The sequence below is a fragment of the Anas acuta genome, chromosome 1 (assembly GCF_963932015.1).
Source record: "Anas acuta chromosome 1, bAnaAcu1.1, whole genome shotgun sequence".
NCBI classification, from domain to species: Eukaryota; Metazoa; Chordata; class Aves; order Anseriformes; family Anatidae; genus Anas; species Anas acuta.
In genome coordinates this window covers 145,852,644-145,868,298 of record NC_088979.1, presented here as the reverse complement: position 1 = coordinate 145,868,298, position 15,655 = coordinate 145,852,644, and the positions used below count along the sequence as shown (strand labels likewise).

The 15,655-nt window shown below is 45.7% G+C and overlaps 1 protein-coding gene across 5 annotated transcripts in view; it reads left to right on the top strand.

The window, feature by feature from the left end:
- Positions 1 to 14,642, top strand: part of HIPK2 (homeodomain interacting protein kinase 2) — a 132,476-nt gene extending 117,834 nt beyond the window's left edge. For all 5 annotated transcript variants that reach the window (XM_068663651.1, XM_068663623.1, XM_068663661.1 and 2 more), the window contains exons 13-15: positions 752 to 999; positions 2,011 to 2,171; positions 3,938 to 14,642. In XM_068663651.1, the coding sequence (XP_068519752.1) occupies positions 752 to 999; positions 2,011 to 2,171; positions 3,938 to 4,405 (877 nt within the window). In that variant the 3' untranslated portion in view covers positions 4,406 to 14,642. The remainder of the gene's footprint in view (positions 1 to 751; positions 1,000 to 2,010; positions 2,172 to 3,937) is intronic.
- Positions 14,643 to 15,655: the final 1,013 nt, after the last annotated feature.

Here is a 15,655-nt window from a genome sequence, read left to right as displayed (position 1 = left end):
ACACAATAGCAGAGCAAATCCCAATCGTACTCATGCAGTCTAGTCTAATGAACTTCTAGCACTAATCTTGGAAGTGTTGATGTTCCTTTTTAATCACTTTTTTGATGTCATAGATAGATTAGCTGCAGCAGGACCTTGATAATCCACACAAGAGTCAAGAGACTCAATGCTTATTTGGAAAAAGAAACCAAAAAAACTTCTGTAGGGCAATACATAGCTCATTTTCTCTTCATTCATTCCTCAGTTTCAAATGCTTCTTGCGAATATATGCCCACTGTAGCATATTAGTAAATAGAACAGAGTGTATTTTGTAGATTCATGGGATTTAATCATGAAAATTCGTAACATCTATTATTAAATCATTGCTGGAAGGCTGGAAGAAACCGCCACATTTTTGTGTGGGTGGTGAGACTTGCAACAAAGCATAGTATAACTGCTGGGCCTCTACTGCACACATATATAAAAAGCAGTCTGAAAATAAATCTGGCAGTCTGGTTCAGTGCTATTCTAAGCGGTGTGAATATAAGATCTATCCACAATGTCTTACTCACTCCTTGACCTCCACAAAGTCTTTCCTGGAATAGCAATATGTGAGTTTTGCAGCCTAGGATTTGGCTTAAGCAGCCTCTGTCTAAGGACTGAGGGTGCGCTTTGCCTTTGCAGAGCTAGCCTGCCGTGGGCAGATTCTTCTGGTGATTTCCCAGTCGATCGCTCCCCATTCACTCTTCCCATTCGTGTGCTTGTGTTTCAGCACCTTGTCCAAGCAGAGGAAGAACGTCATCAGCTGCGTCACCGTGCATGATTCCCCCTACTCCGATTCGTCCAGCAACAACAGTCCTTACGCCGTGCAGCATCGCGCAGGGCAGAATAACGGGAACACCTACGACACCAAAGGGGTTCCAGAGACTCACTGCAGTGGGAACCCCCGAACAATCATCGTGCCACCACTGAAAACCCAGGCCAGTGAGGTGTTGGTAGAGTGCGATAGCCTGGCACCAGGTAAATTGCACCTCTTCCGTCAAGAAAATTAGTAAGAAATAAATGATTTATCTTGGAAGAATCTCATTGTTCGGTTTCATTTTGTTTGTTTGTTTGTTTTGTTTTTCAAAGAAACCGTGCTCCTGCCCTTCTCTCAAGTGACACATCTGTTCTTGGGAGCCGTATTGCATTATTTATGTGCCCTGGTACACTCAGGAGTCACAGGGGCAAGTGTTATTCCTAGTTACTTCTGTGCAAACCCAAGAGCAGAATGCAGCCTGTAGCGCAACATTTGACGTGAAAGGCTCCCAAATGCAAGTGTGAACCTTTGCTTCCTTGCCTTTCCATAGGTTTACTTTAAAATGGGTATGAGATTGAAAACACATGTGCATTTTCATCCAAACTTGTTGACATTTCTGGGAAGAACATTTCCTCAGCATCTTCATTATGGACCGATGAGGTTTGCTCATCCAGAGCCTCTGCAATGTTAGATAGTACGATGTGTTGAAAAGGGGCTTATGTGGAAGTCTGGCCCAAAGCAATTGGCTTTGAGCTACTTGGCAGTCCTTTCTTTTGACACAACGCTGGTGAACACGAAGGCTCAGAGGGTGAGCTCCCCGCTAGCTCCTTCTCCCTCCCTTCCTACTCACCACGAGGTCAGCCAAGCCAGGGCTTTTATATGCTGTGCACACTATTCTTTCCTTCCTCTCTTTGGGATTTGTACCTGCATCGTACAGTTCTGCTGGCAGAACAGTTCCTCACACTTCTGAAGTATCTGTAAAACCTCCTCTGGGCCCAGTTTGGGGTCCAGGTATCAGGTCCGCTTGTCTGCCTCTAGGATAACAGGCTGGCCTGTGTATATGAAGCACTGCTGAGATATTCTCTTAAGTAAGAGAAACCATTTTCTTATCCTGCTTCTGTTGTGTATCTCCTCCCAAAAGCCACTCTGGAGGAGGTTCAGTGAGGAAAAGGTAGGGTGAGCGATTAAAGAATGTGATATAAGCTACAAATGTGTTTCCTTTCCTGGCACAGTCACCACCAGTCACCACTCATCCTCCTACAAGTCCAAGTCCTCCAGCACCGTGACCTCCACCAGCGGTCACTCTTCAGGGAGCTCGTCTGGAGCCGTTGCCTATAGGCAGCAGCGACCAGGAGCACATTTCCAGCAGCAGCAGCCTCTTAATCTAAGCCAGGTAAGTCAACTGAGACAGATTTTGGTGGTGTGTCATCCAGCTGCAACCCACTGCTCCTCCAGCGTGGGCTGTACTGTTCTAGCCTAATGATAGTTGGGGCCCATTTGAGTCAGATCGACTGGTTTCAGCATTGCTGCAGACCTTGATCTTCTACCTCAGGCAGTAAAGGCAGCACAGATCCTGCCCCTCAGTGGGCTGACAGTACTCTGGGTGTTTTAGAGTCAGATGATCTAACAGTGTGAGTGGGAATAATGTAAGAGAGGAGGTGCTGTGGCTCAGACACAAAGGAGTGGGACAGGACCATGCAGGAAGGCCTGAATCTCTGTAGCTGTAGATAACCACAGGGAGAGTGTCCTTCAGGTGAATGGAGTGCATCAGTCCCGCTGCAGGAGTGGGAGATAAGTCCCCGTCTGATGTGACAAGGCAAAATTGAGCCTCTGTGTGCATATGTGACCTCTTGTCATGTTGTGAGTTTGATCCATTCTGTGATAAATCTGAGATCTGGGAAAAATCCCGTTACTCGGCATCATGCCGTTCCCAGAATGTTTCATAGTCTGTGACCAAAACACCCAGGGGATTCCCTGGGAGCTTCTTAAATAGTGCCCTTTTCATGGGCTGCACCTGGAGCCTTTCTCTTCCCTGAGGTGAGGTGATGAGACTGGGGAAGTTAGAGCAGTTACTGCCATATCCAGAGGAGAATACCTGGAGAGCTCAGAGGACAGTGCCGTTTGGCATCCAGAGCTGGATGTAAGCAGAACTGGTTTAAGAAAATAGTCTGTGGGAGAAAAACGCTCCCCCTCCTCAAAATTTAGTTGAAATTTAAAAATGTAAATAACTCGAAATAAAAGTGAGCGAAAATAGAGGAAATGGGTAAAATGCCGTTTCCAAGAGGGGGGGAGGACTGTGGCTGCCACATTTCAGACCACAATGACAGCACAGGGAGTGCTTAAAAGGATGAAAATAATTGGAAAAATAGAAGGAAATAACATGGAGCATTGCCCTTCCTGCCTTCTAATTCCTACTTTATTGGTTATTTAATGCTCTGACTACACCATAATTACAAATGGCTGGGAAAGCTCCTTGACATTATTGTGCAATGCAAAAAAACAACTTAGAAAATCCCCAAAAAAGTACATTGTTCCTGTCCCACTGCAAGAAGTTGCCTGTGCTAAAGTAATTATAGTTGATTGCACGAGGCTACCAGGCACCTGCAGGATCTGATCGAGACGAGGGTTTTATCTTCTAAAAAATAAAGTAGTTATTCTACTTACTGTGGACGTGATAACCTCAAAGACCCAAACTGAACAAAAATAAATTGCCTGTTCCAGGCATAGCTAAGTGACTTCATTCCCCTGAGCTATCAGTGCACCGAATTTCATCATCAGAGTTCAGTGACAGAAGCTGGGTGTTGTGCGAGTGACTGGACTTGTGGAAGACGTTTTTAGGACCCGAGCATCCGAGGTTGGGTCTTCATGGTAGCTGTGTCAGCAGGTCGTGGCTCAAAATGGGGGACTCTGCTCTCCTTCTGGGGGACGTTTTGGTGAATGTACGAAGCTACGAGGTCTTGCTAGGCTTGGGAGGGACCCTTTGCCATCGCCTGTTTCCGAGGGAAGATCGTGGTGATGCTGAGGGTTTCAGGAGGAGCACGAGGGCCTTTCCTGAGGCCAACCTGGTTTCGCAGGGAGGCTCCCAGGCACGGCTGAGGAGGTAAAGAGCCGTCGTCTCTTGTCTTGTAACCGCTTATCACTATTGCTGTCTTTATCCAGGCCCAGCAGCACATCACGACCGATCGCACAGGGAGTCACCGGAGACAGCAAGCCTACATCACTCCAACGATAGCTCAGGCCCCGTACTCTTTCCCGCACAATAGTCCCAGCCATGGTACAGTTCATCCTCACTTGGCCGCGGCTGCCGCTGCTCACCTGCCCACCCAGCCCCACCTCTACACATACACCGCCCCGGCCGCCCTGGGCTCCACGGGCACCGTCGCGCACCTGGTGGCCTCCCAGGGGTCTGCGCGGCACGCCGTGCAGCACACCACCTACCCCGCCAGCATCGTCCACCAGGTCCCTGTCAGCATGGGCCCGCGGGTTCTGCCCTCGCCCACCATCCACCCGAGTCAGTACCAGGCTCAGTTTGCCCATCAGACCTATATCAGTGCTTCTCCAGCCTCCACAGTCTACACTGGATACCCACTGAGCCCCACCAAGGTCAACCAGTACCCTTACATCTAAACACTGGAATAAGGAGCGAGAGACACACCCGCCGCAGGGGAGCGAGGCGGCTGCTTTTGTACTGAAGAACATGACAAACTAACAATGCAATGGGAGGCTCGCGTGAAACTTGAACGAAGGAGACTTTCAGGAAGAAACGAGAAGGAGGAAAGAAGGGGGAGAACCAATTCTACAATTTTTATTTAAAAAAAAAAATAAAGAAAATGGAAAAAAAGAACAGAAAAAAAAATAAAACCACAAAAAAACAACCATTCTACACCAAACTAGAGAGAGAGAGAAGCAGAAGGACCCTCCAGCGGGTCCTGTGTTTTGAAGAACTTCACCAATAGACTTTTAAAGGTTATTTTCATCCAATAGTGAGCTACATTTAGAAATTTGTTGTCCAGAACACCTAAAATGAAATCCATTAGGTTTTTAATCCAATAGGTATATGGATTAGGGATTTATCCAGCATTTCAAAGGGTTTATGCCCCATCCTTGCTGCGGTCTCTGTACCCCAAAGCACACGTGGGGCTTTGGGTTTTCTCTGGAAATAGAAAGTGGGTAAGGGAGGATGAGGGAGGAGGAGGAAATGTTGTCCCAGTGCTCTAAATTCTGATTAGCACTGATCTGCTGAAACGTAACAGGGCAAAACAGGCCACGCAGCACTGGTCAACATCAGAAGCAATGGGGTTGTTTTTCCCTTTCCTCAAACACACTGGATAAATCCCTGAGAAATGCTATTCCTAAATGAGATCTCTAATAATGTATGTTGGATTTCAGTTTCATTTTATTTCGTTTTATTTGGAGTTTTTCCTTTTAATCCCTAGCCGTTTTAGTATAGGAGGAGACATTTTAGCTGCCCCCGGTAGAATGTAGCACTATACAGGTCATACACCCTTTTTACTATTTTGTGTTGAACTTCAACGATACCAATAGACTATTCCTCAATGTGATTGCACAAAGAAAAGTGATATAACATAGGCATGTAACAAATGTGATTGTCCAGGTATGTGTGTGTGTGCGTGCGTGTGTGTGTGTGCAGATGCTGCCTTCTCTCTGTGGTGTGTTCCTCGGCACAGCCATTACAACTGTCACAGTCTTAGTTTTACATCATTCCCTCGTAGTGCCTTACCGAACTACAGACGCGGTTTAAGGGTTTACTTCCACTGGTACTCCTAGAAACTGACTGAGGCTAGTCGGAATTTAATCTCAGCTCTTTTTTCTTTTCAGGTTGTTTTTGCTGATTTACTTCTTCTGGTGATGGTGGTGTTATTTTTTTTTTTTCCCCACGTTGTCAATCTTAGCTCACTTGGCAAGGCGTTGGGGAGGCTTGTAGGGGTTAGAAATGTGTATATCTGGGTGTTTTCTCTAGCACTGGATGGGCTGGAAGTGACCAGGTTGGTTGTGAGACCCAGCATGACTCCCAGAGGGTCTGAAGGTGTGTTTGTGGATTGGTCTGTTTCTTTCCTGTTGAAGTAACAGCTTTCCTCCCCGGAAACTGAATTCTCATGTTGCTGCTTGCCGACGTTCTCGGTGGAGTAGGAGGACAGAGTCCTCCCAAGTCGTCAGGTTGTCTCAGTTGTACGTCTGAAAGGGGAACAAAACTTTAGCCCATGGGAGGGGGAGACACTAGCCATTGCCATCATCTCTCACTACATCTATCGGTGGGAGGGAGTTGGGAAAGGTAACAAGCAGACCCAAAGCAAGAATGGGAAAATCCAGTTGAGAGAGTCAAACTCAGGTTTCTTAAATGAAAGAGAAATATTGCGAGACATTGGGCCTTACCCACTCCAACACGGTTGTGGCAGTGTGAGTTTCCCTTCCTCCCCTCACACCAGTTCTGTGAAAGATTTCCTGCAGCGGTGTGGTGCCCCTTGACTGGGAGGGCACGTTGGTACTGTGGGTCCTCCACACTGAGGAGCACTACGTGGTCTTGTTCTCTGAAGGTTTCTGAAGAGAGCCTTCCCTACAGCTGGGCTTGCTTAGGAGGGAAGTTTTGCTACTAACAGCAGTTGCACTGCTGCATCAATATTTGGAAGTGTCTCTAGAGTACCCATGTATATGGTTGGGCTTGGGAGAAGGAAGAGAGTTTGACAGAAAGTTTCCATGAAATCCACATGGCTGCTCAGCTCCACTCCACAATTCCCTGTAACTAGAGCATGAAGTATTTAAGCGTTTCACAAGATGCTGGAAAATAGCAGGTTCGCTGACAGAGTGGCGAGGGGTGGGTTCCCTGGGTGGCGATAAGGAAGGAGGTTCTCTCAAGTGGGAAAAGATAACAAAAAGACAAGCACAAATACATTTTCTTGTGGTGAGCACGTGGCTGGCCTGAAAGAAAAAGGGATCCTGCTATGTCGGATTCAACAAGATGGTTCAACAAGACTGTTGTCTTCTGGCAAACCACCAAATAACCTCCTGGTTGCCAGCTCCGATTCCTGGGCTATCCTTGCACAGTTTTCTTTTCCTGCCTGTCCTTCATTCCAGCTCAATATACTGTAGATGAAGATGTGATCTCCCAGCACCCTGTGCACCTTACCCCTCCCTTTGGAAACACAACACTTCCCCTCTCATCCGGGGCAGGAAAATAATTCCCCGTTCTCGCTGTAAAGTTCTGGTGCATTCCTCTCCTGTCCCACCAGTTCAGGAATGAGAGCGTCATGCTGCTTGTGTCATGAAAAGGAAAGATAATGTTATTTTATTGTATGGTTGTTATGATTATGATTATTATTTTATTATTATTATATTTTACTCTGGGTTTTAATTGCACACGCATTCCTTAATCTTTGTGTTTTTTTTTTTTTTCTCTTAGTATTGTTGTTGTTATTAATTTTATTTCTCTCCATCAGTGGCATCAGAAAGGTTGCTGTGTTTGTGAACACTGCAGAAGGAAGGGGAAATAAGGTGGTCCTGAGAATGAGAACCTAGGAGGAGCGGGGCGGCTGTGGGAGACAGTTCTGAGGGACAGTGTTCCTCCATGTCCCATCTGCATTTCAGAATAAATCCAGAAACATTCACTCAGAGGCCAAAACCAAACACCAGCTAACAACGATCTATCAGGAGAGTAGGATTAAAGGCAGATGAGGACCTTGGGGCCTTAGGATCTGGCTCACCATCACTTTGTTTGATAGGACATTTATTTGAGACCAAGCCCTATTTGTGCTCCAGGCCATGATTATTTGGCCTTTTTGACTAACCCAAGGCCACACGACATCGTAAGGGTTGGGTTTTCCCAAAAGAGAAAGCAGATACGTGGTTCTCCAGAAACAGGACTAGCAGAGGAACTGCAGTAGAAGAGTGCACATGGTTCTCAGTCCAGTCACGGATGGGATAAGCAGTGCTGGTGCACACAGCAGGCGTTAGCTAGGTAAAACACAGCAGCAGAAAAAGCAGTTCTCACCTGTTCTTCCACTCTCACTAAAGATTAGTCAGGTGTCCACAGGGCCAGGATGCTTGGTTTGCCTTTTTTTTTCTTTTGTCCCTGATGTAGATTTTCCTTTCTTTTATAATTATTTGTTGTGAAAATTAATTAAGCTGTTCTAGTCTCTAGAATGTAGGTATTTATGTTTTCGATTTGCATCACCTGCTCTGTTAGAATGGGGGGAAGCAGTGGCTGAATTGAAACTCCATAAAAAAATGATAGGACTTCAGCAGAGACTTAATCATGCACTTGAGTGCTTTACTGAAGAATAGACTTAAACCCTTCAAGTTAATTACTTGTTTATATGCTTCTCTGGCCTAGGACTGTTGAAGCATGGAAGGCTGTAATCTCAATCACAAATGTGTTTTAGTTGTATTAATTGTGTTTTCCCTGTGTACCCATCTGACCTGCTCTCCCACGCAGGCTTGAATCTGATTTCGGGGGCGTTTGGCAGCGGAGCTGGTAGAGCAGCACACGCTGGCGGTGGGGAGCGATGCGTTGCGTGTCGGAGGAGGTGGCCTTTCACGTTGTCCATGCTGGAGTCGCTGACCTGCCAGCTGGAGGTGGCCGGATGATCGCGGTGATGGGGCACTGGTGGCAAGGGATGAGCAGCGTGGCCGTTGAATTGCTGTGGTGTGGCGACAGCGAGTGAGGGCTGTGTTTTCTGGTGGGTACGGGGGCACTGAGCAACACCTCCTCCCTCACACCTGTACAAAGGCATGGTATGGGAAAGTGTGGTGCTGGTAGTCACAGGGGAAACCTGATCAGATTAGCAGAGGAAGCAAAAGTTTTGCATGCTATCAGTGCCACATACATAATAACAGCCAGCTTGTTTTGCTTGCAAAGTCCTTTGGGGAGGAAACAGGATTGACGTGTTTGGGTTGGGTTGGTGCTCTTTGAGGATGTGGAGTAAACTGCGTGGAAACTTGAGAGAGGAGGCGAATGTTTAGATACTGGAAGTGTTTTGGGTGGCTTGTGGCTGGCATGGCAAGAAGGCAGTCCCTTTCGCCATCATCTCATCTTGCTTCCTTCGCATGGGGGAAGCAGAAAGAAGCACGGACATTGCCTCTCCTTAGGGGTGGATCTTCAGACTATTGCTGTGAAACCAGACTGTAGAAGGGAGTGGAGAAAACAGTTGACATGATCAGAATGGAAGACCCGAATGGAAGCACTTCCCACTGCAGACTGGAACAAATCCAGTCATTTGAGAGAGCACAAGCAATTGCATCGTCCTCAGCAGTTGTACCTGCTTGCACCCAACAAATCAGGCCTTGTCAGATCTCTTTCTCTCTCTTTGTTCTGTGGTTTTGTCATAATATCTGAAACATTCCAAGGAAGGGACACTTCTATCTGACATTTTTCCTTTTTTGTATTTTCAAGGGATTATGTCTTGCAATTTGGTTTGAAGGAAATTCCATTTGCAAACTTGAAGGGCGATAAACCCAGCTTTTTCTTTAACCAAAGAAACTTTATTTTTTAAAGAGAGAGAGAAAGAGACCCCCACCCACTACGGAAATTAAACCAAGCCACAAGTCACAGCTGCCAGGCAGCAGTGATAAACTGTGGAATTGCCTCGTTTGTCTTTTTCTTTTTCTCTCTCAAGTTTCTATCATTGTCTCAAGTAGCTAGCTTGATGAGCAGAGAAATTCACACTAAATATTGCTGCTATCCTAAACTTTAGGGGATGTCAAAAACGTTATTCTTCTCTCATTGCTGTTCGCCTTGATTAAGATGCATCAGTGGCAACAATGCGGTGTTGAAATTGTGAGCTGTGTAGTGGGGATAAGCTTCTGGGTGTTCCGCATGCTTCTGTAGTACCTCCTTCTCGGGATTTGGGATGCTGGTTTTGTTCTGAGGGTCAGACCCCAAAGAGTGCTGCAGCATCAGGCCTTATGCGGCTGGGTGAGGGTGCTGGACTTTGTGGTGTGCTCTTCCACGGCGTGGCAATCATCCCATCAGAGAGGTCTGCCAGTTTCGGGGTAGCTGTATGCAAAGTCCACATTACTGATCTTTGCTCAGGGTGGGCAACACAGACAGGAAAAGCGTGGGATGGGAAGGCTTTCCCCCTTCCTGCTGACATAGCCCTGCCTGTCCCACAGGAACATCAAAGCAGTTGGTCCCCAATCCTGGACACCCAACCCCATCACCCCCCTGGTCCCCAAACCTCCCTGGCTCTCCTGTGAGGAGAGCCCGTGCCCAAAGCATGTGCTGGCCCCTGCTCGCCTCTCCTGGCCTGCTGCTCATGCAGGGAGGAGGAGGTGGGGGTCTCCACTGCTGGGATCCCCACCCCTACCCCAGCAGTGCCCAGAGCTGGTGCATTGATCCTACAGCACATGGCGGTGCTGGGGCAGCTGGCGGGAGCACGGCATCGACCTCTCCTGGCAGGTCCCCATCCCACGGGCGGCACCGCTGTCCGCCGGGGCAGTGTGAGGCGAGAGCCGCCAGCCAGGGCTCTGTGACAGAGGTGGCTTTTCCCCGAGTGCCTGGGGGTGACCCCGGTGTGTTTGGCAGCCTGTTGAAAGCTGCCAGCACATGTGATGGCCTGCAGGACGGGCAGGGATAGGCCCCGCGGGCACTGGGCCCCGTGGGATATAGGCCGTGCGTTACAGCGCCAGGAGTGGGGCTCGAACGGCGAAGGAGCTCAGTTCCTCAGAGGTCTCACGAAGCATGCTAGGAGGGTTGGCTTTCTGCATTTCTAGTTTGAAACTCCTGTTTCTCATTTACGGGTTAGCTTTGTCCTTCCAGTTTTAGCAGTGCTGCTATAACAGACTATTCATGTGTGTTTGAGGATAAAGTTTTTGTTTTTAATCTTTTGCTTATCATAGTTAATCTAAGAAAGGCAATACTAAAGGTATATTTTTTTCCAAAAATGATATTTTTTACTGCACTGATAAATATTGTGACATCTCTGTTCTTAACTCTTTCGCTGTGAGGGGAACCGTGTGCAGACTCACACAAACCTTGTAAATACTTGCGTGTACTTCTGACAGCCAGGGATTTTTTTTTCTTTTTTTTTTTTTTCTTTAAAACAAGGTTTCCTCTTTGAAACAGAAAGCAATGGGGCAACAATGCTCAGAGCAAAAGCAAAGCTTATCCCATTTTCAGAACATAGCCAAGGAGTTTTTGCAGTGCTGGCATAGAGTTAATATTTAATGCCGATGTGTTTTGATATATTTTTTTTTTCTCCAGCAAATTGTTTGGAAAGGAATAAGACAGAAAAGCTTTGGTCTGGAATTCTGATCAGAAATGTTATTTGTCTCTTTTATGGCACCTCTGATTTTTGTTTTTCCTTTCTTTTCCAAAACTGGCTTGCTGCAGGCTCGCTGGCCTGGGCTCTAGGTCAGTCGGCGGCTGCGCCGGGCGCCTGGTGCTCAGGGACCGCCGACTCCTTTGGAAGCAAACCCGCCGCCGGTCAGGATTCGGGATCCTGACGGCGACAGAGGGTATGCCAGCAGACCGTGGGGTACCCTCGGGTTTTTTACAGAAGGATTTAGATACACTTATATTACGCAAACTGTGACCTAATGGCAATAATTACCTCAAATGTGGGCATTCATCCTGGTTTTAGCCTTTCTGAAAACATGTAGCCAGCTTGAACTTTGATTCAAAGACTCTAAACTCTGTATGGGCGGAATAACGATAAATGCCCACCCTGGTCATTGTTGCTTGAGTGAATTCTGAAGACAGTGAATCTTTAAAGAGAAAAAGTTAAACCAAGGAATAGATTACTCTTTTATGTATTTTAATCAATTGTGATGTTAAATGCACATGTAAGTATATATGTTTATAGCTACTGTAAAATGCTTTGGCCTTCTAGAAGATATTTAATGAGTCACATTTTAAACCAATATGAACTGAATAATAGACTGTGGCTACTTAAACAGTTTTCTGGCTACATTTTATAGTTATTACAGTGTTTTATAGTTTACATTTAAACTGGTACTTTTTAAGGGAAATCTTGTGTTTGTAAGTGACACCTTCAAAAACTCAATACAGCTGCCTCTTTTTAATTTTGCCCTTTACAAATGGAAAAGTACAAGTGTGTCTTTAATATGTATATTCTGTTCTGAGGTATAACATAGTGTTGGAAAGTCAGTCCAGAGATCAAGTAATCCACTGTATTCCAAAGTCTGGTTGAAAAACACTCCACCCACGTTGCAGATTTAGCACCTCTAGTCCAACAGATAAGCTATTTGTTTGTGTGCTCGTTTAATACCATACTTTATCCAACTCCTTGGGTTGAAGCAGGGAGCGCAGTACTTCCAAATTCACTGTTCTGTGTAGGATCCTCATCTGGATGAAGATACCCATGTAAGAGAATGAAGGATATTCAAAGGAAGGATTGTATTGTACTGTTGATAAATCTTTAGCCAAATGATTAATTCCTGAGTTTAGTGATTGCCTGTTTTATTTTGGTTTTGTGTGTGTGTGTGTGTGTATGTGCGTGGTGTATGACAGCCACTCAGAGGCAATGCTGTAATTTGGCTTTCGTCTGTTCACCCCGTTACTACAAACGGTGCTTACCACCGCAGAAACTTTTTGAACCAGTAAACTAAATACAAAGTTCATTGACCATCTCCTTGTCAACTTTGTTTTCTTAGCCAGCGTCAGTTCCCATCAGTGCTGTCTCCCTGCTGCTGTTACGGTGTACTTTGCATCTGGGTATGTCACACTACCCCCTCCCCAGTCTCGCCTAGCTGTCTAGCTTGCTCTTTTGTGTTCTGTCACTCGAGTAACCAATGAACATGGTATAAATGTCTGCTGGGCGAAATGGTACTGCTAGGTCATGAAAGCATGGGAATTGGCATTTGAAAACATAAATCTGTGTCTGTGTGAAGAACCGAGCTGCTGTGGTGGAGCCTGGGCACCCCAGAGGGGGCCCTTACATTTCTGCCCCATGCCCGAGGCACTGGTCCCAGCGAGCCTGGGGTCAGCGGTGTTGCAGAGGAGCAATGGGGATGCTCGTGGTGCCGCTGGCTGCTGATACAATCCCCCAGTGCAGCTCAGGGCTGCTGTGCCCACCCCGTAACCCACGGAACCAAAGCGACGACGCATCGCATGGCAGCCCACGAGCGGCGCTGGGGCTGGCAGGGATCATCCCCCCCCTTTCTCAATCATCGCCTTTCGCTGCCCTCAGCACTTGCACGACCTTTTGTTCTTAAGGGGGGGGTCAGACCCGCAAACACCAGCACACTCAAGCGAAGGAGACAGTCCTTTTGAATACTTTGGCTTGCAGATTGTCAGGCAAGAAGGGGTTTTGGCCACTGGCAACGCACATCCCATAGAACCCGAATGGTTACGTATAGCACCGCTGCCCTCGGAAAGGAAAAAACAGGCTTCTGCCGTGCTCCCATGTCACCTGGTTACATACAACACTTCTGGCTCCCCTTCTCCCCCACCTTTATTCCTTCTGTGTTCGATTTTGTGTTTTATTTAATTTTAATTTTTGCTCTGTATTCTTTTCAAAATGAAACTTCCATGGATATCCCAGGGCACAACCATTTCAGGTGTAAAAAGGATCTCCTCATCCCCTGTTTCACCAACCAAGAAACCAAGGCTTTTTGGGTACCGACTCTACTTGGGCAGAATCAGAATGTAGCCTGTATCTTTCATACCAAACCAAATTTCTGAAAGGAGCGGAAGTGTAATTAATAGCTTTATTAAAGGAGTGAGAGAGAGAGAGAGAGTAAGAGAGGGAGCGAGATGGAGAGAAGAAAGAGGGGCATCTAGGAAGTTGACGAGGCTAGACTTCGGGTAGTTAAAAACGAACCAAGAGGTGAAACATTATTTACAAACAGTAAAATCCTTTTAAAATCAGGAAGGGGGAAACGGAGGGAGCATTTTATACCTTTCGACTGCCCACAAGCCCAGCGCACCCTGGATGGAAAGTGGAAGTTAACGTACACTGAACCAAAATTCTTGAGGGGGAGAGAGGGGAGGAAAAGCTGTGAAATACTATCACCACTGCAAGGGAAAAGATGCCCCTTGCCCCAGCTCTGGATCTCGAATGGTTCTTTCTCTACAGCATCATCTCAGCCCAGATACCCCATGAAAGCCCTGAGCCGTTGTGTTCCTTCACTGTACGGTTTCTGTAATAAGAGTGTTAATCCATGTTAATCTTTGTGAAAATTATTGTGTGCAACAGTATTTTCTTGTGTACTGCTTTTTTTTTTTTTTTTTTTTCCTATGTGAATTGTCCCTTTTTTTCTTCTTTTCTTTTTTCTTTTTCCTTTTTTTTTTTTTTTTCGCTTTTGGAAAATGTCTTTCTTCTTTTAAAAAAACAAACAAAAAAAAACAAAAAAACAAACTGATGTGTTGTAGACCTCTATGTAACCTATTCCTTAGTCTCATATTATAGGTATGTTATAAGAATGGATATTTTACTTGGCTTTAGAATGTTTTACAAGAAAATTAATTCTTAACCAATCAAGTTCTTGCTACTAAAAAAAAATGCTTGTGTTTTTCATCATGACGTTGTGTGCTTCTAATTAATAATCATTTTCGTTGTAGAAAAATGGAGTGAATTTATATTAGTCTTGGAAACTAATAATAGCATTGTAAATTTATGAGATGATTTTAACAGAAAATACATTATAGAAGAATATAGTTATTTTAATTGTAATATTACTAACTGTAGGGTGAGAAAGGAGGTCCCGTTGTGGTGAACTATGTTATAGCTTGTTATTCACGGTTTCTTTTTGATCATTTTTTCGGTCTCTGAGGTGAAACGAGTTATTAATCAGAATTTGTAAACTCACATATGCATATTGTATATGTGTAGAAATGTAATCACACTTTGTCTTGGAATTACATTAAACTGTTTTAAGTCACTGCAAAGTTTGTGTGTCTGTGTGTCTTATCGCTAGTTAAAGTTTGGTCTGAATGTTTGGTTAGTTTTCAGTTACTTTTATTTAATCTCCCAAGTCTATTTGGAAAACGTCGCTAATAGTATCCTTAATAATAAGTAAATAGTTTTCCTTTTGAGGTGGCATTTTTACACGTGTGAGACTAGCAGTTTGTTCTCATTGCAGAAGAGTGTGTTTATGGTCGGATGTTCAGCTCGGAGCTTCACCGAAGCACAGTAGGGTTGCGACTTGCACATCTCTTTGGAGCTCCCCGGCATGCCGACAGAGGTGTGGGCACCAGCTGCAAATATCAGCCTGGTTTTTCTTTGCATTATGCCTGAGCCCCTGTTTCATTTGTTCCCTTTCATCTCTTTGCCAAGCCCCAGCTGACCTTTGAGAAGTTTACACAGACACCAACGTGCTTCAACAACCACACGCTGCCACCGGCAGCACCTGCCCTGTGGGCAGTTTCCATTTACACCAATAGACTCACTTGGGCAGGATGCCTGTGAAGGATCCCGTTACTCAGTGCTACCCTGCAGGAGATGCCCTCCCTCACCCACTCCCTGTGCCGGAGGGAGAGCAAGACCTCCTCCTTTTTGTTGCTGACATTTTCCAGCACAGGGACTCGTGTGTGAAACACCGTGCCTCCTGGCATGCAGGATTCAGCTTCTTAATTTGCCCTCTGCCTTCCCATGGGTGGCCAGTGAGATTCACCGTGGTTTATACTGAGCTGTCTAGTATATGAAACATCAGATAAGCGTTGCTTTGGATTTCTAGGCAGATGCTGAAACCTGTGGTAACAAGAGGACACAAGAGCTAGCAGCCTTAAACTGGCTTAGACCCCAATTCAGCAAAAGCAATTAAAGCTGTACTGCTGGTGCCTATTTAACAAGCCACTTAAGTTTGTGTTTAATTTAAAATTGTGTATCCTAATAAACGTCAAGCTTTTAATCACATACTAGCAGGTAATTGCATGGGTAGGTGCTTTACTGGAAATGAGTT